This window comes from Pseudorasbora parva, chromosome 4, assembly GCF_024679245.1.
Source record: "Pseudorasbora parva isolate DD20220531a chromosome 4, ASM2467924v1, whole genome shotgun sequence".
Taxonomy (NCBI): domain Eukaryota; kingdom Metazoa; phylum Chordata; class Actinopteri; order Cypriniformes; family Gobionidae; genus Pseudorasbora; species Pseudorasbora parva.
The window spans coordinates 16943489-16965449 of NC_090175.1; the positions used below are offsets into that span (position 1 = coordinate 16943489).

General features: G+C 36.9%; 1 protein-coding gene across 2 annotated transcripts in view; it reads right to left on the reverse strand.

The window, feature by feature from the left end:
* evi5l (ecotropic viral integration site 5 like) overlaps nt 1-21961 on the reverse strand; it is a 94225-nt gene that overhangs the window by 39843 nt on the left and 32421 nt on the right. For both annotated transcript variants that reach the window (XR_010904719.1, XM_067441133.1), the window contains exons 2-13: nt 14736-15095; nt 9430-9619; nt 9074-9298; nt 8002-8076; nt 7777-7902; nt 5321-5464; nt 4877-4966; nt 4681-4778; nt 4450-4510; nt 3379-3432; nt 2858-2890; nt 2130-2270 (exon numbers count right to left, since the gene is read on the reverse strand). Coding sequence is in view for 1 of the 2 variants with exons in the window: in XM_067441133.1 (XP_067297234.1) it covers nt 2130-2270; nt 2858-2890; nt 3379-3432; nt 4450-4510; nt 4681-4778; nt 4877-4966; nt 5321-5464; nt 7777-7902; nt 8002-8076; nt 9074-9298; nt 9430-9619; nt 14736-14977 (1479 nt within the window). In the remaining variant the exon portion in view is untranslated. The remainder of the gene's footprint in view (nt 1-2129; nt 2271-2857; nt 2891-3378; nt 3433-4449; nt 4511-4680; nt 4779-4876; nt 4967-5320; nt 5465-7776; nt 7903-8001; nt 8077-9073; nt 9299-9429; nt 9620-14735; nt 15096-21961) is intronic.

Sequence of the window (21961 nt, forward strand, 5' to 3'; positions counted from 1 at the left end):
TAGCATTATCTATCACTGAAGCGTCAGGGTTGATGTGAGTGTACTTCTAATGTAATGTGTGCATATACTGTGGCCTACCAGAAGGGGCTGTGGCCTGCCCTGGAGACTTGTGTGAACGCTAGTTCCCACGGACTTTTACTTCTGTTTTTCTTACCTCCCTCCAGGCTTCCAGTCACTTCATCATACACGTATTACTCAGATGTGTCAATCACATAAACTCTCGCTCATTCTACCTTTGTTTATTTGTAAAGCGCTAGCAGAAGGACTGGACTTTTAGCTAAAAACCAAATGCTTTCCTTTCCAGCAAGGCACAGCGTTAATGAAAAACAAGTGCTGTCAAAAATGTACCAGAGACCATGACACTTCACTGAACATTGATACATGGAATGCTAAATGAAATTATATAGGTAAATATCTATCTATATATATATATGTGTGTGTGTGTGTGTGTGTTAAAAGAGGATGTGAAACATAGACCACAAATAACATTTCAAATCAACCACAGCGAGCCCCAGGTAATGAAACCAGATTCATCAGATTTAGGTTGAATAAGCAAAATAACTCACCCTTAAACATACTAAATCCCTGTCAGATCTAAACAGGAGAGTGTTTTTATTATATCCATCAAGATATTGATATCTCTATAACACAATGCCATAACTGGGCTAAAATACGTAATGTGCGAGAATTTTGGGAGTGCAAATTTAAGAAAAAATTGTTTTGTTGAGTAATCAAAATGACTGGTTTACACGGAAATGTATAGCCACAATCATGCTGATTTTAGAGATGTGTAAACTGTTGGTTTAAACTAAATTTACCATCAGAAGATAATCCTGTCTAAAAATATCTATATTTTTTTTCCTCCAGAACTCATAGGTGGTATACATGAATACTTATTATTTTTAAGAGTTCAAGAGAGCCAGAGACTGCCTCATTTAATAAATGATGCTGCAAAAAACACAATGGTTGTCACATTAAAAAAAAAAAGAGTTAAAAAAAAGATTAGCTGTTAGCTGCACACTAGTTCAGTTGACATCAGCCCTGCTATGGGATGGTGGACAATTCTGAGTAACACAGGAAAATACATATGACCAGAGAGTGTTGCTCTGAGTGTGAAACATGTCGGGCTCACACTCAACATGACACACCACACCCCAGCATCTTCTCACACATGCCTTTCACTCACACTTAAGCGAAAAACAAAAATTCCAAAATACTCCTTCTGTTAAATAGCGATGCTTTAGCATCAATTCTACTAATTATTGAGGATAATGACCGTTTTAAAATATAATGATGGTTTCATTAACAGTCTACTTGGGTCATTTTCATAAATCTTCCCAGAAAACAATCCCTGGCCTATCTGTCAGTTCTGCTGTGCGAAAGCAGGTCTCTTGACTAAGAATAGCCCGCAGTCATGTGTAAAGCGTACATGATGGTAAACCTATTTAAAACCTGTTCATATGGCATGTGACTTTGTTCAGTTGTCCGATAAACAGCATGACATCACACTGCCACTGCATAAAAGAGAGAATCTTTCCTCATAATCCATGGCTGTATCGCTTTCAAATGTAATGCTAATTTAAACTATTAAATAAACATTACATTTTAAAGTGATACAGCCGTGGATTATGACTATGAGGTACCTTCAAAACTGCAACTAAATAAACCTTTATCTAGTATAACACCTTTTTGTTGTTTTTGGCTGATGGATGTGATTTTTAAGTCTGTTTCACAGTGCACATGTAAGCAGTGAGAAAGCATAAATGGGCTGACGGGCCTGCGTTGCAGTGCTTTAACACTGACAGCATTTCAGAGCCGTGGCGCTACACATTTAGAAACTCCAATGATTTGTTCCCTTTAATAATGGCTATAAATTGTAAAAAGATTCATGTAAATGTCAGACTTGCTGAATAGATGCTTGCTCTTGTTGTGTCCGTCAGGTTGTGCAATTTCCACAAGCAGTGGCAGACATCTTTTTTTTAAATGATGGGTGAGCAGTTCACTCCAGCCATTTTATGTAGCTTCATAAAAGCCTATATTTAAAAAGACTGTACCAATGAATAGGTTTTGGTTGCATTTGATCAGTATTTATTGCTGAGGTCAACCTGTAGCTAGGCATCTGCTGTTACCTTGTGTTGCTGAAGTTCGCGTATGGTGTCCTGAGCCTTTTCCAGACTCTCGCTGGCTGTATAACACTGCTGTCGAACCACAGCCAGTTCACGCTTAATAACGTAGTTCTCCTCAGCCTCCTGGGCTCGTGTCACCTGACCCTGAGAGAAGAGAAATGGAGTAAGTCTCTTCTTGGGAGATGAGTCTCTTTACTTAATGTTAAGGGGAGATAAGTATGGCATTCCAGTCAAGCTATTGAGAGGGGCTTCATGCAATGATACCCCGGTGTCATAAAACCAAAAGAAGAAATCTGATCAATTCAAGAATCAAAAGAATCCCACTGAATTTTGGAGCTTAATAAATGAAAATGATAAAATATGAAAAATGCCACCGGACCTAATACGGAACCCTGATGCACACCTATGCTTCCACATGCATTCCACATATACTGCCGGTACAGAGTGTCAGGGTTAACCTTCACTTGGAGCACCTCTGGGACATTATTCCAGCCATACAGACAAATGTGCTGTCAAGGCAGTGATGGGAAACACAGAAAAAACAAATAACCATTTTTCATGCAACAGGCCCGTTCTCAGAATAGTGTGGAGGAGGCAGTGCAGAGGAAGGAAAAAGAGTGGATTATAGGAGGATTATCATGGAAGTTTGAAGAGAAGAAGCATGGGATTGAGCAATGAGAGCAGGAAAGGAAGGAGAGATAGAGTGAGCAGCTTGCTTGACAGTACTGTACCTGAATCAACCTGTCTGCTAATGCAGCACTCTCCTACAACACCACAAAAGAGGAGGAAAAAGGAAAGAAAGCATATAGAGGGAGGGAAGAAAAGGTTGAAAACAGAGACAGAAAGAACAAGGAAAGGAAGGAAAAAGTGGATCAGAAAAAAGACGTTGAAAACCACAGACACAAAGATAAGTAAAGGGAACATTTTTAAAAGTTAAGCAGGAAAAAACAAGGGGAGAAAGTTTGTAAAAGTATAAAACGTATAAAAGTGAGTATAACAAAATGAGTTTGTTTGTGGTGAAAATTGTAAGGAAGTAATTTCAACAGGAAGGCAGAAATAAAAAAAGAGATAACACTTTAAAAATGTACCATCAAAAACAAGACAATACAGCTGAGCCTCTGTAAAGATCGACATGATCTAAAAGTTTACATGATTCACATAATAAAGATATCCACACTGTTTACTCAAACACAAACTAATCAGGGCTATTTTAGGTTCATGCATATCAATTAGAAGATTGAAACCATCTCACTTTCTCCAGTGTCTCAATCCTCTGCTTCAGTAGTCTATTTTCTGTACGCAGTCTCTGTTAAAATGAAAGAGAAGATTTTTTGGTGCAGTTTATTCAGAAAGCAAATGATTGAACAAAATAAAATTTCATAAAAATAAAATGTATTCAGTTTGACGTTATAATTGTTTCCTTATGTTTACTCGGTGTAAGCCTTAGTGTTCAGATACAAAGCTCCCTGTGAAGCACTTATGTATAACTAAATAAATTGGGAACAACACTCTTCATGGATTTATTTATCATTTAATTCCAGATGGTGAATTAATCAAAAGTAAAAGCATACATTGTTTGTATAATAAAATGTATTTCTTAATTAAGTTCAAATAATACATCATTGGGTAAAACATGCCCATACAATTGCAATCTACACTCGATTTGTTTTTTGAGTATCTTTTAAGGTACAAATGGCTGCCACACTCTAGCCTTGGTCTGTCTCCTACGCAGTTGACATTGTAAATACAGTGCAAATCCCACGTATGCGTCGCAGTGCTCATGTGAACAGCATTGGCTGCCATAGATTTCCAGTGTGCTGCACTTTTTACTACGGAAACTGCATAGGAGACTGACACAGGCTAGAACGAAATTGTTGAATAAAGTTGTTATTTTTATTTGTTTTTGCCACAAAAAATATTCTTGTTGCTTCATAACATTAAGGCTGAATCACTGGAGTCACATGGACTATTTTAACAATGTCTTTCCTACCTTTCTGGACCTTAAAAGTGTTCATTAAGTTGCTGTCTATGGAGGGATCAGAGAACTCTCGGATTTCAGCAAAAATATCTTCTTTTGTTTTCTGAAGATGAACGAAGGTCTTATGGGTTTGGAATGACATGAGGGTGAGGAATTAATGACAGGATTTTCCTTTTTGAGTGAACTATCCCTTTAAGAGAACATTTTTGTACCTCCATGTAGAGGAAATCAATGGTGTAACTGTACCCTAGGGACCAACTAAATACATTTTATGTGTACAGTTATACGTTTTGACTATACCTCCACTGTACCTTTTTTCTGGCATCTAAATACAGGTCTACAAACCTTAATCTCAATCTGTTCCTCCATCTCTTTGTTTTTAATGGTGGTGTATTCCTTTTCTAATCTGTAAATGAAGATCAACAATCAAATATAGAGCTAGAGAAGAACCAAATCTTTGTCTTTATTAACATTTAAATATAATATATTATATAATGAAAATATTAAATGTATTTTCTGTGGAAGCTCATTTGACTTATATTTAATGTGGAAGCTCATTTTACTTTTTACACTCACTTTTTCATTCTCTTGGGATTGTATTTGACCTGATAGGCCCGTAGGATAAGTTTATCCGGGCAGCTATCAAACTGATGTGGAATCACCTTCTGAAAGTGCTGTGGTGAGAATAAAAAAATGAAAAAATCAGTTAAAATATTGTTTATGTTTTTCCATGTATAACATATTGATGTACGTAACAGATGATTCTCCTAACCTGTGACATTCCCTCCATGTCTAGCTGTATGAGGTCTGTCTGGTTGTACTGCAATATCGCTATTCCAACTCGGAATATGATCTCCAAACCCTGAAGAAACATCAGACAGTATCCATACAATCACAAACTTACAACTACAACAAATATCAACAATCTAACATATTCATGTCTCTAGTGGTTATAACCCCCTAGATGCATTCACTTCTTTACAAAGCCTGAAAACTTGCATTCAACACATAACACAAATACTGCTTGTCTTCCATTGACTTTACTCTTTGCTCGTACTAAACTTTGGATACAACAACTATTTTTCCTTTAGAAAAGGACGTTACCAGAAGTCATTTTCTTTTAGATTTTGCTAACTTCCAGGAACATTGTGTTCATAAAGCATACAGCTACGTCAGTAACATGCATGGACACACACAAAGTGTCCTGTGTTCGTACCTCATACATAAATATGTCAAAGATACGTGTAGCTATTGGCAGGGGCAAGAAGGTGAGGAAGAGAGTGAGGAACCAGGACGAGGCGTACATAGATGTATGGAAACTCTGAGAACGGAAATGAACGTTCAGTTCTGGCAACTGCTCCTGATCACAGAGATGAAAACAGGGAAGAGATAGAAAAAAAGAAAGACATTAGATAAAAGTACTTCTGAGAAGAAACAATTGCATTGATTCTTAGCCATGACTCTGTTTATGTATTATTAACCTGTTGCCTCCTTGTGGACATACATGGCATTACTCCAGACATCTTGGCATGGAGTATATTGTATAATTTGAAATCAGCTCATTGGAAAAACTGCAGCATAAATAAGATATAAATCATGTGCGTCCTCTTAAGTCAATAATATATTGGCCCATATACTGCTGACAATCAAGACATTTATAATCTAGTTACCAAGGAAAGCTGAAAAATGAATCACGGTAAGTAGCACAACTCTTTTCAACATTTATGGATCGCATCAGCATATTAGAATGATTTCTAAATGATCACGTGACACAGATTTCAGATTTCCCTTAACAGGAATACATTATTATTATTTTTTTAATTTAAATATTAGAGATGCACCAATTGCACTTTTTTGGGGGGGAAATCATTTTGACAATTTCATGTGTGATATGGCGATTTTTGCTGATTATTGACGATATACGGTACATTGCTGATGATTTTCTTTCAAACAACTATAATCGGCGACATATAGAAAGAAAAATCTACTTATCTGAAATGCAAAAAACTAATAATCACATTTCAAACAACAGCTGGATGGTCTTAAATGTAAAAAATAAATACAGATTAATGCTTACAATAAGTTACAAAAGTTATTCAGTCAAGAGCAGAGAGTGATTTTTTTTACTGATTACTTGCCTAGACTGGTAATTTGACATCATTGTGTGTGTGTTTGACCATCTAAGCGCAGCAAGCCACTCATTTTGGTACTTGACTTGCGACGCACTGCATTTTATTTCTTTCCAAATTCTGTTTTTACCATTTTGATATTTCTGGATTCCATTTGAATGATTTAATAAAAAAACATGTCAAAATAATTGAATGAACAAAATATATATATATATATATATATATATATATATATATATATATATATATATATATATATATATATATATATATATATATATATATATATATTTTTTTTTTTTTTTTTAATGAATTTGTATACAATAATAGGGCTTTATTATCCCTTCCCCCAGTTTTTCTGGTAATAAAATGAAGGCATAAAACAAACAAAGCAAGCAAAGTCCTGCACAATTGAGGTTTACTGAAAAATTGTGCGATTAGGCTATTCCTTTAAAAATGAAGTTTTAATAATTATTGCATTGTTGTTGTTGTTATTATTATTAGTAGAATTACATTAAGACATATATTTTACTGTATAATAGCAATACAATAGTACATAGTACTATACAACAGTTACATATTTTATACGTTTAACCGAACTTTTATTTTGATGGGTTGCTGTGAAGATCTTGAATTGCTTTGTGTGACAATTTTTTCTCAAATGAAACAGCAAAATGCTCAAAGTGACTCTCAGAGCTGCTTTGGAGATGAAGTTCATGTGTTTATGTCATCATAAAGTAACACCGCAAGCATCACGCATGCTAATTTAGAGTGTGTGTGGGAAATGAAACCGTGACCCATTCATTCATTCACACAGAACATGTAGGATTCATATTCAAATAGTCTTCTTGTGGTTTACTATTCACAGACACAAGACCCATATCGCGATGTGATTTAAAGTTTTTATGATTGGAATCCATCCGCGTTTTCCACTTATATAAAGCAGTGGTGCGCACGATTTTGAGGTGAGCTCGAAACCTGCATGATTTAGTACAAATCTACGCAATAGAAGCACTATTTAACCTAAGCGAATGAGATGAGTGAGTTAGAGAAGGCATGTGTGTGTCACTTCGCCGCCGTCGGAGAGAAGAGAGCGAGAACATGCAGCCGGCGATATTGCCAGCTCAGAAATAGTCGGGAGACTGACTGGCTGGTCACCGATCCAGGCTGATCATGTGAAAAATCGGACGATTCTGATCCCTGGCCGTTCAATCGGTGCATCTCTACCAAATATGAAACACTTATTTCAAATTGCAATAATATTTCACACTTTAACTGTTTTTACTATATATTTAATCATAAATGCAGCCCAGGAGAGCATAGGCCATTTCTCTGAAAAACATTTTAAAATCTTACTGACCCTAAACTTTACAATAATGCAACCTATTGTAAAAGTCACATGACCTTTCTTTTACAACATTACATTTTTGTAGTAAACTCCATTATTAGAAAAGCGGTCTGATACTCCTATATCCTATAATGATCCCACAATATTATATGCATTTCTGTTACACCCTGGCATCTGGAAAGTGTTCTTCCTTACCTGTAGCAAGTGTTCAAACTGGTAGATGCACAAGCCCAGCTCAGCCATGCTGGGTTTAAACAACTCTCTAAGCCTGTACTCCTGCATTAGTCTGACAAACACACAGAAAGCCTCTTCCTCCGGCATCTACAAACACACATCGAATTTGGTTTATACAAAGTTTGGCTCACAGACATTTCTTTACATTATCTAAGCTCATTGTGATAAGCAAACACAGAAGCAAACCTGCATAAGTAGCAATCCTACGATGAAGGCACTGCCTTGACAATAACCGACCTCTCGATCCACCAGAGAATATGCCTGTGAGATAAGTTATAGTAAAAAAAAAGACTAATCCACATACCGTTAAAATCTTTATGAAAATCTTATCTTACCAAAAGTGAATGTGAAATCATACAAAATCTGTTTGGGGTGCTTCATTTTGGTAAACAGTGATTTTATTGTATTGAAAAGCACGGCGTTAACATTCTTATAAATTTCTTCTTTTTTATCTACAGAAGAAATAAAGTAATGCCAGTAAATAATAGCTGCGTATCATTTCGGAGACTGCATCCTCCGGAGGTCGCATTTGAAGGCAGTGTACGTCTTATTTAAGAAAAGTAACCGTGATAAAATTGACTCTTATCCTCGTGAGGATGTAAAATAGTGTCATTTCTTTCTTAATTTGCAATAAAACGGTTACTTTTCTTAAATGAGAGCACCTCGATGACGTATGCACCCTTCAAATGTCTTCAAAATGACACGCAGCTAACGACACTTTTAATTTTATTGTGAAAAAGGTGCACTGTGTAAATTTTTGCGACATCTAGCAGTGAGGTTGCGAAATGCAACCGCCCACTGCTCACTCCTTCATTTCAAAGCACATAGAGAAGCTACGGGGTCGACACAGAAGGAAGATGTTGTCGTCTGAGACAGCAGAGAGTGACTAACGCTCTGTAGAGAAGTTTGTCCGTTTAGGGCTACTGTAGAAACATGGCGAAGCAAAATGGTGACCTGCGGTGTATGTGGATAGAAATGGCTTATTCAAGGCTAATAAAAACATAACGGTTCATTATGTAAGGTCTTTATACACCACTGAAAACATAGTTATGTATATTAGATTCGGTTTATATCAACAGATTCTCCTAAATATTACACACTGCACCTTAAATTATTTTGAAATCCGTGTGAAAATTACCTTTTGTTCATTTAAACATTTGTTGAATAAACCACCTCTTGCTCTTTTTTGTTTGTTCACAATACACTTCCATCTGATCTGCTTTCTCTTTTTTTCATCACCCATTTCCGTATTTCTCACCTTCATAACATTAAACAGAACTTCCTGTCCCAAGCTGTCCTGGCCTTTGAAGAAGTCGTGTTCAGGATATGTGCGAGCAATATCTCTGCGTATGAGTTTTTCACAGGGCGAGGACATCTTTAGGAGTTCAGAGTACTGATTCTTCACTGGCATATCAGTGGCATTACATAACAACTGCCAAACGATTGCTCGGAAATGATGAGGAATGCCTTTTCTTATAAGCTCCTGCGGAGAGAGGGAGGTTGAATCAAAAAAAGAGATGAATGTTTTAAGTTCCAGATTCTTTAATATTTGAAACTATTGTCAATGATGTGGGTCATTCACATTCTTAATGAAAGGATCAATCAATCAGTCACCTTCAGAAGTTTGTCTTTCTTTCGTCTCCACTCTTCCCACTCGTTGACAATGCGTCCCCACAGGATCCATGTGTCTTCTTCCAGGTGGGACAGGTTAGAAGACGCAGATGAGCTTGACACCAGAGAGGAGCCACTATTCCTCCGAGATCCACTCATTGAGCGCATGGATTTGGAATCTGCTTCTAGTAACCTGAATGCAGCACAATGCACTGAGATTAAGGTATATAAATGGTAATGCAGCCTTGGGGGTTAAAGCATTTGAACAGCAGTTTACATCTTTTACTACTGACCTATCACCAATGTATGAATTTACAATAGTTGCAACAAGAGAACAGTCCCTTTAATACTATTTTACTATGTGCCATTTACTATGTGCCATTTTACTATGTGCCATTTTTGCATAAAGAGTTGTCAGAATAGCAATTGAGCATTTATACTTTGTATAGAAGGTGCTTAGGATCAAGAATATCGACTTCAGGGTACAATTTGCAGGAAGCCTGTCTGCATGAGAAAAGTTACCTTCACAATGATAGTATGTTGCTTTATGGTTTATTTACTGTTTTAGATGGTTAATAGGATGGTCTGTGTATGGATATGTTAGTCTTACTGTTATCTATAAGCTGGTCTATAAGCTTAAAATTCACATTTAGAAAGATAGTTTTGGGATACCTGCCTTTATATGAACATGAACTTCAATGACATCCCATTCTTAATCCATTGGGTTTAATATAACAGCTATAACAGCTTCAACTATTCTGCAAAGGAGAAGTTCTTCTCTATTGTAAAAATTATGGAGAATGAAGTTTAGTTTCATGTCATTGTCAGGTAAACCGCCAGAGACCAGAGACATGATAGCACAGAACGTATCCAGTTGACGCAGTCCAAAAAACGTATAGGACCCATTTGAAATCTGCATGGAATGCTATATATTAAAGCGATATAGATTTAGAGATTTAGCCTGGTAATCAAGACGCACACTAGCGGCAGCAAATCTAATCTGCCACAAGTGTAGTCTAGCAACTCTCAATATACTTCTGGAGCTGTAAAAACCAAACTCTGGTCAGGCCAATCACATTGTGTGTAGAGTCGGTGGGCGGGGCTTAACATAATGAAGGCACTCATGGCAGAGTTGCATGCTACTTGTAAACAAAGAAGCTGGCGAACGGCAGTCTTTCGAACTGGCTTTGGCCAAATTAGTTTTTACAGCTCTGGAAAACTTGGAGTTAAGCTTTTCTTTGAGAAAAGAACAAAGAACGATACTGAAATCATTATTAAGAATGGAAGATGTGTTTGGAGTTTTGCCGACCGGATACGGCAACAGTTTAATTATCAACTAGCTCTGCTTTACTTCAGCACAGTGAATAATGCTGCACGTTACAAGGCACTTCAGTTCAGTGGGCCTTAATTCAGCCTAACATCTTTTCTAAATATTACTAATAGCGATACTTTATGAAATCTCAAGGAATCCTGGTGACAGAACTACTAAGTATGTTTAAACTAGGGACTTTAGGGTGCATTCACATAGTTAGGTTTGTTTGGTCCAGACCAAAAAACAAAAACAAAACATATAGTCCTGATCCATTTAGATTTCAAACTGGCATTTGTAACAGCGAACCTAGAGTTACCGAACCAAAGGCATAGGGAGACGGTCACAACCTGATTGGTCGTCTTATATGACGTAGGAGCTAGCTTACCGAACATCGAACATTCAAAACAATGCTGTGTGCTGGATTAAACGCCATCATTTTATGCATGCACATATGGCATTATTTTTACCAGCTGAGAACTCATGAAGAGCTCATAAAATTTTCAAAACAACATCAGGATTTCCTCCATTGTATGCAGAAACGAAGATCTGCTGCAAATGAGACGGCACTTCCGTCGTCTGTACCGACTAATGGGCAACACAGGTTCTTTGATGAGAACCAGGTTTTTTGTGTTTTTTCTAGAATTTTTGAAACATGCTCGTCGGACCAAATATTAATGAGGCACTTTACTTCCTTGTTGCTCCATCTTTGCCCTCTAACGTAACTTATTTCGAATACACCGATCTTTCCATGTCATTAAATCAGCTGACTTGTAGCATCGCATCTTGTGACATTAAATCCTGTTTTTTGTTGTTTACATGTCTTTGGTCCATGTTGCGTTTATTTATCAATCGAACCGCACCAGAGTTCGTTTGGAAGCGGACCGAGACCCATCTCTTTAGCGGTCTCGGTCCGCTTATTTGGTGCGCACCAGGGTTCAGATGGCAGCGTTCACATATGTTCAAATGAACAGCACTTACCGAGCAATCGCACCAGGGTTCGTTTTAATCAAACCAAACATGACAAGTGTGATTGCAACATAAGTAACAGCTGCTGATGGAACATCAACAGAGACCAAAAGTAAACTGTTAACTGCCGTAGCCAAAGAATCCAAAAATCACTAAGCAACAATAAAGAGGACGACGCTATGGACCCTTTAATCATTTGACAAAGTACAAAAAATATATAATTTAAAAAAAGAAAAAGCAATACAAGGGTTGCTTTTTATACAGTACAGATTAGACATGTGGCGATTTTCAATAATGCGATTTATCACGATAATGAATATGCACGATATTGTTATCATGGGCACTTTAAAATATCGTAAATAATAATTTATTAACAATTTATATTTTTTTTATAATGCACTCAAGAATACTTTGCCCATCAACCATATAAATGCTCAACACCGCTGTATTCTGCGTCAAAGGGAAGCACTCAGGTGTAAATGAGAAGCACATGAACGAGTGAAGGAGACGCGCTAATGAAGTGCCGCTCAGTGACAGCAGAGGGCGCTGATGAACTGCAGAATGCCGCGGTTACCCCGGAAACCCCCACAAACAAAAAAAACCTGCTTGTAGTTTTTAAAACATCCATTCGTTTTTTTGTAATCTCAATGTTGTTCATCATAGCACCAAATACTTAATACTTAAAGACTTAATAGGCTAATTATTTTCAAACTTAAACATTTTTATGTTTTAATCTGGACTACAACATGCCCTAATAATTAGAACTGTTCTAATTATTTGTTATTGTTCAGTAAAACTTTGAGACATACGACTTCATTAGTTAACATGTTAATTCACTATTACCAAACTGACAATGAAAAATACTTATAAAGAATTAATCATTCTAAGTAATGTTAATTTCTTAGTTACTGTTTAACAACATTAAAACCAAAACCTTAAATTTTAATGGACCTAAGATAAAACTAACAATGATCAGTATTTCTTAACTAACATGACCAAAAAAAATTTAATTTCTGTACCAAATGTAGCTATTGCTCTAATGCATTAAATAATGAGACCTTATTGGAATTTGTTAGCCTACCTGTTGTTCTTTATAGCCTAATTCTTTTGCACTTTAATCTATTTAAAATTTGTAATTTTACAGCTCTGAAAAAAATCAAGAGACCACTTAACATTGATTTCTCATTGATTTCTCAATGTTAAGTGGTCTCTTAATTTTTTTTTCCAGAGCTGTATATTTTTGGTGCATTACTGTATTTAAACGTTCAGTTATTTTTCTTATAACAAAAATAGTTCTTAAAGCTGTTATGCGATGGCAACACTTTTTTTTGCAACTTATTTCAATATTGTGATAATATCGTATATCGTGATAAAACTTCGGCAATTAATCACAACATGAAAAATTAATATTGGCACATGCCTAGTACAGATACACTTAAAATGCTACATAACCATAAAACATAACATTTACTTATCTAATATGTCATATATTAATCACTACAGCAAATCAGCTATTCTCCCGTAGTAGACGGTTACAGTACATCATGAAGCAGCAGTTAGTCATGCACGCGCGTATGCACAAGAGAATGCCAAAACCTTGTTCCTGTTCCATCAGCAGCTGTTGTTTTAAGTCCCTACTAATTTATATGACTGTCTGCTGTCCTCTTAAATCGTCCTTTAAAGTTCTACATTCAGGATGGTAACTGTTGCTATTGTCATTGCCAGGCAACCACCACAACTGATTAATAGTGAAAGATTGTTACATATCAGCTGTTACAGGAAGAGAAGCCTGACTGCTATGAGTTTCACATTATGCTACACGCAGGTCAAATGATAAACCACAAAAGTAGCTCTCTGTCTCAAGCACGCACACCATTCCTTTTATAGAGGCTCTGGCACCTTCTGAGTGATGTCTTTCAAGTATGTGCACACACACACGCACGCACGCACGCACACACACACACACACACACACACACACACACACACACACAGTGTGTTGCAGTTTGACTCGCTTGACATTGCAGACACTTGCTCTGTGCCTTATGTTGTTTGGAAAAAAACTTTATTTCTTCCATTGAACTCAAAAGTCTGATTTTTAAAAGAATATCCTGGGCACTCCTTACAAAATAATTAAAGCGAATAAGAACTGGGTCCATCAAGCTCCAATATTACTGTATTACAGATGAATCACAGAAAAAAAGAAAAGAAAAAGTATTATAGATGCATCACAGAAGTCCATAAGCTATATTTCTTCATTAAGTCTTCATCAAGTCTGATTTGTTATCCAATTATTCAGACTGTGAACTGGATCAATAAATTCACTGGAAAGAAATCTGATTAATTAGCACAAATCAGACATATCTACTTCTCTAATGAGAATCTATAGGGACATCTAGAGGGATTTTCAGGAAATAACAACCTAAAGTCCTAATAAAATAGATGTAACGAGTCTGGCAAGAGATCTTTTCTTTCATTTTGTGATGTGAAACGTGTGAAATGGATTATCGAAAAACAGAAAAGAATGTAGGTCTGGGACTTGATTCTAGCCGTCGGTTAGGAGCTATAAGCAGGTATAAGCGGACTGAATTATTGGAGAAGTCCAGTCCAGCATACAAAACCAGAGAGAAGTCTTGTTATTTAACCAAAAGGGTTGAGTTGTGAAATTTTAAACAGAGGTTTAAAAATGAAAATATGCATGGAGGAATTGTCCTGCCGAATTTAGATTTGTTCCTTAAATCTATCACATGGCTCTGGGAGATGAATTAAGCATGTTGTATGGACTATTCTTAATGTGCATTTTTTTATTTTGGCACTTGATAAAACCAATCAAGCTTTCGACCTCCAGTTGAAATCCGGGTTCTTATAGGCTTATGGGCTACTGAATAAGATATTGACCTTAAAATTCCCCTTTTGCATTCAGAGGAAGAAAGAAAATCATGCACGTTTGGAACAACACGAGTGTGAGTAAATAAAGACGTTTTTCTGATGTGACTGTCAAACTGTTTGCATGTATGTTGCTCTTGTTCTACCTGTTCTGTTCCTCCAGTTTAGCCAGAAGCTCGAGCTCATCTGGACTGAGGTTCTCTGAGTCAGCCGGGGAGGCTGCCGGGGCGGAGAGTACAGCATCATGGGAACTGGAATCCGGACTGAGCACTGGGCTGCCAACAAAAGGAGGGTCAGTTTCCAGTCCGGGAGGTGAGTTGAGGTCCTCCAGTTGAACAGAACCTGCCATCCCTCCCTCTCTCTCTGGGCTGCTGCTAGGGCTTGACATGACCGAAAAGCCCAGGACAAGAAAAGTCAAGCAGTGATGTGGGGACGTGGAAGGATGCTGCAGGGGTCTGGGCGTAGACAGGCCTCCTTGAAGACGTGTATATCAGGCCTGGGTTAATCTGTGGAAATGAAAAAAGTAAGATTATGCATTGTAGGGTTGTGTAATTAACTGAAAAAAAATAAGAAAAATAAATAAATCGAGATTTTGATTATGGCTGCCTAATTAATCACTCAGGGATAATGGTAAGAGGGCTCTGGTATTGTCTACAAAGCTCCAGATTGAGACAAAATGGTCGCATTTTGTGACAATTGATAATGAAAACGATAAATTGCTGTGACTTTCAATTTTTTTTTTCTCCAAAAATCCTGAGGTCTGACTGGTTAGCATTAGAACAGCATGCCGTCCAGACTGGCAAACTAAAGTGAAATGGATTTGAAAGTGAGCAGTGATGCCTGGAATTTGTCTGGCTATCACCAGACCAAGCTCATTTTAAAATTAAACATTGGTCTGGGGACACTGTTCTGTATTTTCTTCTGCCAAAGAGGTGTGATCAACTGGCATTATTCAAATGAATCTGTATGCAATTGGATAGTCCTTCAACCAATCAGACCACAAGAGGCGTGATCAACGGGCAAAGAACCATCGCTTCTCTATCTGTCATCATGTTAAACCCGCCAATAGTGCGCCAGGTGCATAAGTCAGTCTGTGATTGGTTACCGCAAAAGTGTAACAGAAGCAGTAGAAATTAATGTACAGGCTTCCAAACTGAGTTGCCTGGCGAAATCAAATCGCGGCAGACTGGGGTGTCCAGGACCTCCCATAAGCATCAAGGGACCCCCCATAAGACTCAAAAAATGACCTTGGGGAAGGGAGGGAGGGGGGGATCCCCTGGTTATTAGGGCTGTCACTTTTTATTCGATATTCGAATAAGCATTCGAACATGACGTGAAATATCCGTAATCGAACTATAAATAAACTATCCGGTGTTTAAAGTGCCATGTAGCGCAATTTTTTACAGTCTGGTGCGTTTACATGGAGCACTGTAATCGGTTTAAAAGTCCGAATGAAAATGCTCCAAAGGAATAAAAATGCCCAAACAGAATGAAATTGTAATTGGTTTGAGAGGGTGGGACAAACCTTTTAATGAATCAATCAAACAAATAATTTCACCATGTAAACGACCTGACCCGATTACTTTTGAGTGTACGTCCTTATGACGTGATACACAGTGTGCGCCTTCACCTCTGAAGATCGCGTGCCGCGCTCACATGCACCAAGCTATAATGTTGACAAAAGAGGAAAGACATTTTTTCTGAGGGATAAACTTTTTATTTTGTAAGAAGTTATGAAGATAATGTTGACATAATAACACTGTTCCTAAACCTACTTATGACAGCAAACAATCAGCATTTTTACATTTTCAAAAAAACATAATTTAGACATAGCCTGGCTACGCAATCATATTGACAGCGTTTGTCCCAGTTACTTCAACTGTACCTGACAGAAGAATTCTTTTTTTTTTTATTATTACACACTACGCAATTAAAATAATGATTATTACACTTTACAACAAATAAATAGTTTTTATAAAACCGTATAAGTCCTGGTGGTCGTTGAGAGCTGCTATGGCATCCATGAACACATTCCAGCTGCTGGAGAAGAAAGCGTCGACATCTGATGCGGCAGACAAACTGAAAGCTGTGATGATTGCATAGTGGCACATATCGATTAAATTGATAACCTGCTGTTTCAAACATTAAGTTAACAATTTATTTTTCCAGACAGGCTGTGGCCTGAGTCCTTTTTATGACTGTCAGACTGTTAATAAATTTGTGATTGAATTTCCGTTACAGCGGTGTCGTTTTTTTTCTCCATTTTTTTCTTTTTTTCTCTCGTAGATATATTCGAATACATTTGATATTTGAAATCTGTTCGAATTAGATTTAAAAAAAAAAAAAATGACAGCCCTACTGGTTATACAAGAATAAAAGCATAATATATAACTTTATATAATTTAGATTATAATTTAGATTATATTAACAATAAAAAGTTCTTTAACAAATTGTTCTGTTGCCGCTCCCAATTTCAAAAGAATCTACTCCAAATTAGATTTGCGTCTGAAAAACGATTAAGTGCGGCACACGCTGTTTTCATCAACGTCGCTGTGAGATACTGGCAGAGTGGATCCTTATTTTCACCCCACGATGATAGTAAGCAGATCAAGACCTATAAAATAAAGGTTGTGAAATAATTCCCTAATATTTACTCCACTTAGGTGCTGCCAGGGTATATTGCACCACGCCAAGATAACCAACCTTATCATCTGAGTCAATCACCGTTCATTAATATCAAAATTAAGCCTCAGGCTATTCATTTTTAAACATTTGTTTAGACAGCAATACTTCTACAGCATTTAAAAAAAAATCTTAGTTGTTGTTCATTTCACCATTTACTAATGCATTATTAAGAGTTATATCTGTTAATATTATTTAATGGACCTGAGCTCATGAAATAATGTAGCAATTGTATAAACTAATATTAACAAAGAATAATAACTACTGCCATTGTTAACAACAATCTAGTTAGAAGGCTTTTCAATCCACAAATCACCAATCTTTACTGTAGAAAAACTAATGTAACCATGGTACTGCAGCCGAAATGTGGGATGTTCATATAGAATTGTATTATATTATTAATGTAAACATATTAAAGGAGAAATAATTACAGTATGTTTTGTTATTAATCTATAGTAATTTTTTTGCATTTGAACTCATATTGAGTGTGTTTAGGTGACTGCTTTTCATAACAAATACCACAGAAACCATATGTTTTTTTTTTTACCATGGTAGTGAGTTGCCATGCGTGGTTTAACATGTGGTTATCATGATCTACAAATGCATGATACAAATGAAGACAAATAGCTCATTCAGTAAGACTATTTGAATTGGGTTATTACTTTTATAGAGTAATTTACAACCCAAATCAATTTTAAGCTACTGCTAACTCAAGCTAGTGTAAAATATACATTTATACAAGATGCTGAAAGTATTCTTTAGAAATGTTGGCCCATATTGATAGGATAGCATCTTGCAGTTGATGGAGATTTGGGGGATGCACATCCAGGGCATGAAGCTCCCGTTCCACCACATCCCAAAGATGCTCAGTTGGGTTGAGATCTGGTGACTGTGGGGGTCATTTTAGTACAGTGAACTCATTGTCATGTTCAAGAAACTAATTTAAAATAATTTAAGCTTTGTGACATGGTGCATTATCCTGCTGGAAGTAGCCATCAGAGGATGGGTACATGGTGGTCATAAAGGGATGGACATGGTCAGAAACAATGCTCAGGTAGGCCGTGGCATTTAAACAAAGCCCAATTGGCACTAAGGGGCCTAAAGTGTGCCAAGAAAACATCCCCCACACCATTACACCACCACCACCAGCCTGCACAGTGGTAACAAGGCATGATGGATCCATGTTCTCATTCTTTTTACGCCAAATTCTGACTCTACCATCTGAATGTCTCAACAGAAATCGAGACTCATCAGACCAGGCAACATTTTTACAGTCTTCAACTGTCCAATTTTGGTGAGCTTGTACAAATTGTAGCCTCTTTTTCCTATTTGTAGTGGAGATAAGTGGTACCCGGTGGGGTCTTCTGCTGTTGTATCCCATACGCCTCAAGGTTGTGCGTGTTGTGGCTTCACAAATGCTTTGCTGCATACCTCGGTTGTAACGAGTGGTTATTTCAGTCAAAGTTGCTCTTCTATCAGCTTGAATCATTTGGCCCATTCTCCCCTGACCTCTCGCTTCAAGGCATTTTCGCCCACAGGACTGCTGCATACTGGATGTTTTTCCCTTTTCACACCATTCTTTGTAAACCCTAGAAATGGTTGTGAGTGAAAATTCCAGTAACTGAGCAGATTGTGAAATACTCAGACCGACCAACACCCATGCCACGCTCAAAATTGCTTAAATCACCTTTCCCATTCTGACATTCAGATTGGAGTTCAGGAGATTGTCTTGACCAGGACCACACCCCTTAATGCAACACGTTCTCACACCCAACTCGTCACATATGGACGCTTGACTCGGACCACTTGTCGTCACTTTTCAACGAACTGGGCGTACCTTTATCGTCAATTTTCGACGCGCTGGGTGCTCCATTCATTTCAATGAGTAACCTTTGGCGCCATACACAGATGCACTGGGAATGGGAATATTATCCTCATGGTGAAATTTATTTTTTGATTTATTTATTGAAATTATTTATTGGTTTATAATTTTGCCATTATGACATGTTGGAGTGTGCTTCTCAATTAAATCAGCAAGCATAATTTCATTTACATTTATTTTATTTACGCTATTTAGACACATTTTAACATGATTTCATTTACATTTATTTTATTTACGCTATTTAGACACATTTTAACATGATTTCATTAACATTTATTTTATTTACGCTATTTAGACACATTTTAACATGATTTCATTAACATTTATTTTATTTACGCTATTTAGACACATTTTAACATGATTTCATTAACATTTATTTTATTTACGCTATTTAGACACATTTTAACATGTAACCCAACCCCATCCATAAACCTACCCATTTATGTGAACATGATATAAAACACAGATAACATACGACTGCATCCACGAGTTATTCAAAAAAGTTAAATAATCCAAGTTTTCCGAGGCCAAACGATTGATTTGCATGAAGAAAATCCCCAAAAGCGATCAGCATCTCCATCCGTCAAAGATCACGGACACATGAAATTTCAAATATTGCCGCCCGTACTTCAGATTTCATAGTGAAATTCTCTCCTGTTTCATAGCTCTCCTGTGTCTTGTGACCGATTGCATCATGTTTAAGAGTCTTTTGAATTATTTGAATGAGATATGAATGAGTTCGTTCACGGGGCAGCGGGATCATCATTTCAGCGATTCAAACATCAAGATCAACTCTGTTCTTCACATGAAGACATCGTATGACTTCAGAAGACTTGGAATGCAACATGAGCTAATACTTTTATACTGTTTTGGTCAGATTTTGCAATAAATACTTGTGACTGTACATTTATTTGCCTGTTATGTGTTTTATATTGTTAAGATGTGGGTAGGTTTAGGGTAGGAGTTGGGTTAGTTGCTCCAAAATATAAAAGTAGCCTTTAAATATTAATAAAATCATGTCTGCGCAAAGAACGCAAAGAATTAAATGCGTCTGTGTATGACGCCAAAGGTGTCTCATTGAAATGAATGGAGCACCCAGCGCGTCGAAAATTGACGATAAAGGTACTTTTCGTTGAAAAGTGACGACAAGGGGTCCGGGTCAAGCGTCCGTATTTGACGAGTTGGGTGTGAGAATGTGTTGCTTAATGCACTGAAGGAACTGCCATGTTATTGGTTGATTAGATAATTGCATTAATGAGAAATTGAACAGGTTTTCCTAATTATCCTTTAGGTATATATATATATATATATATATATATATATATATATATATATATATATATATATATATATATATATATATATATGGCACAGCTTTTTAAATATCTGAACGTACTCTTAACATCAGTCAATCCAGCATTAGACTATGTTATGATATTATGATAATCAAGCACTATTTAATGATAGAACTTTAGTAATTAGAACTAAAACTGTTGCAACCATGTCTGAATGCATATTTGTCATTTAACTGAACTTTGGACTGGTGGTGGTGCTTAAGATATTGTTGGTGTTTCTGTAAACAAACAAAAAATAGCTAATCGTGATATAAGTTTTAATGATTGAAGTTGGATTGATGAGCTGCTGGGATCATGAATATTAATCACATTGACAGCATTTGCTTGAACTGATTTGCTGAAATCAAAACAGGGACAGTGATCGATGAGCAGAAGCCAATGAGATTACCATTTACACATTAGTTCCGGCATATCTTCTGCTTGTTCTTAAAAGCTGAATAATTCTAAATGAACTCTGGTATTTTGACGGGAAAATACAACAAAGAATATTGTAAACATTATTAGCACGTCAATTTTGCGTGATATGTAAGACTCTCTCTCTCTCGCTCTCTCTCTCTCGTTTGTTTGTGAGAAATGAGCTCAGCAAAGCGACGGCGAGTTGGGCGCCTTCACGCTAGAATTTACGGTACGTCATTGGATGAGCTGAGAAACTCCTACCCACACATTCTGAGTGTTCAGTGTGAAAATATATACATGCTAAACTTACTCTTAGCCTCTAACACACACGCTGGCGAGTAAAATCTAAGAATGTATTAGCCAATGGCTAATGACAGATATAATTTAGTCACCCAGAGTGAACATTTACTCGCATTTGCTATTGTTTTACTCGCATTGTAGAGGGTTGAGTTAGTCTAGTGTTACTTCTCATGACACCCATTTCAAAGATATCTGTCAGGTGTCAGCGCACAGTGCATGTAAAATGTGTAAGTGTTTTGTACAGCATTACAACAATATCTGTGTCTTATGAAAAACCACACACAAACAGAGCAGCTAAGCCACAGCCAATGCTTTGTTTTAGACAGAGAGAGAGAGAGAGAGAGAGAGAGAGCGAGAGAGAGAGAGAGAGAGAGAGGATGCACACTGCATTATAAATAGAGTGATTGTGGTTTGTAAAAAATAGGAATGGATGAATGATGTAGAAATGAAATTCACTCATGTGTTCATAAATGCATTACAAAAAACAGATAGTTGTGGTATGTTTCTTTCATGGAAACAATGAAATTTGAAGCTTTGCAAGCTCGTTTTGGCCTTGGTACAGAAACAAGCCGTATATAGCCTCTGACTAAACAGCATCAGGTCTGGTCTATACTGTAGCTTAATCTGGACAAGAACCGCCCACTAGACAGGAAGAGATCAGCTGAACGACATTGACAGCAGCTCATTTTGTTTTTATTTGAGTTGAAAAAGGTCATACCAGAATATACTTACTGATATGGAAAAAAACAAAATGCTG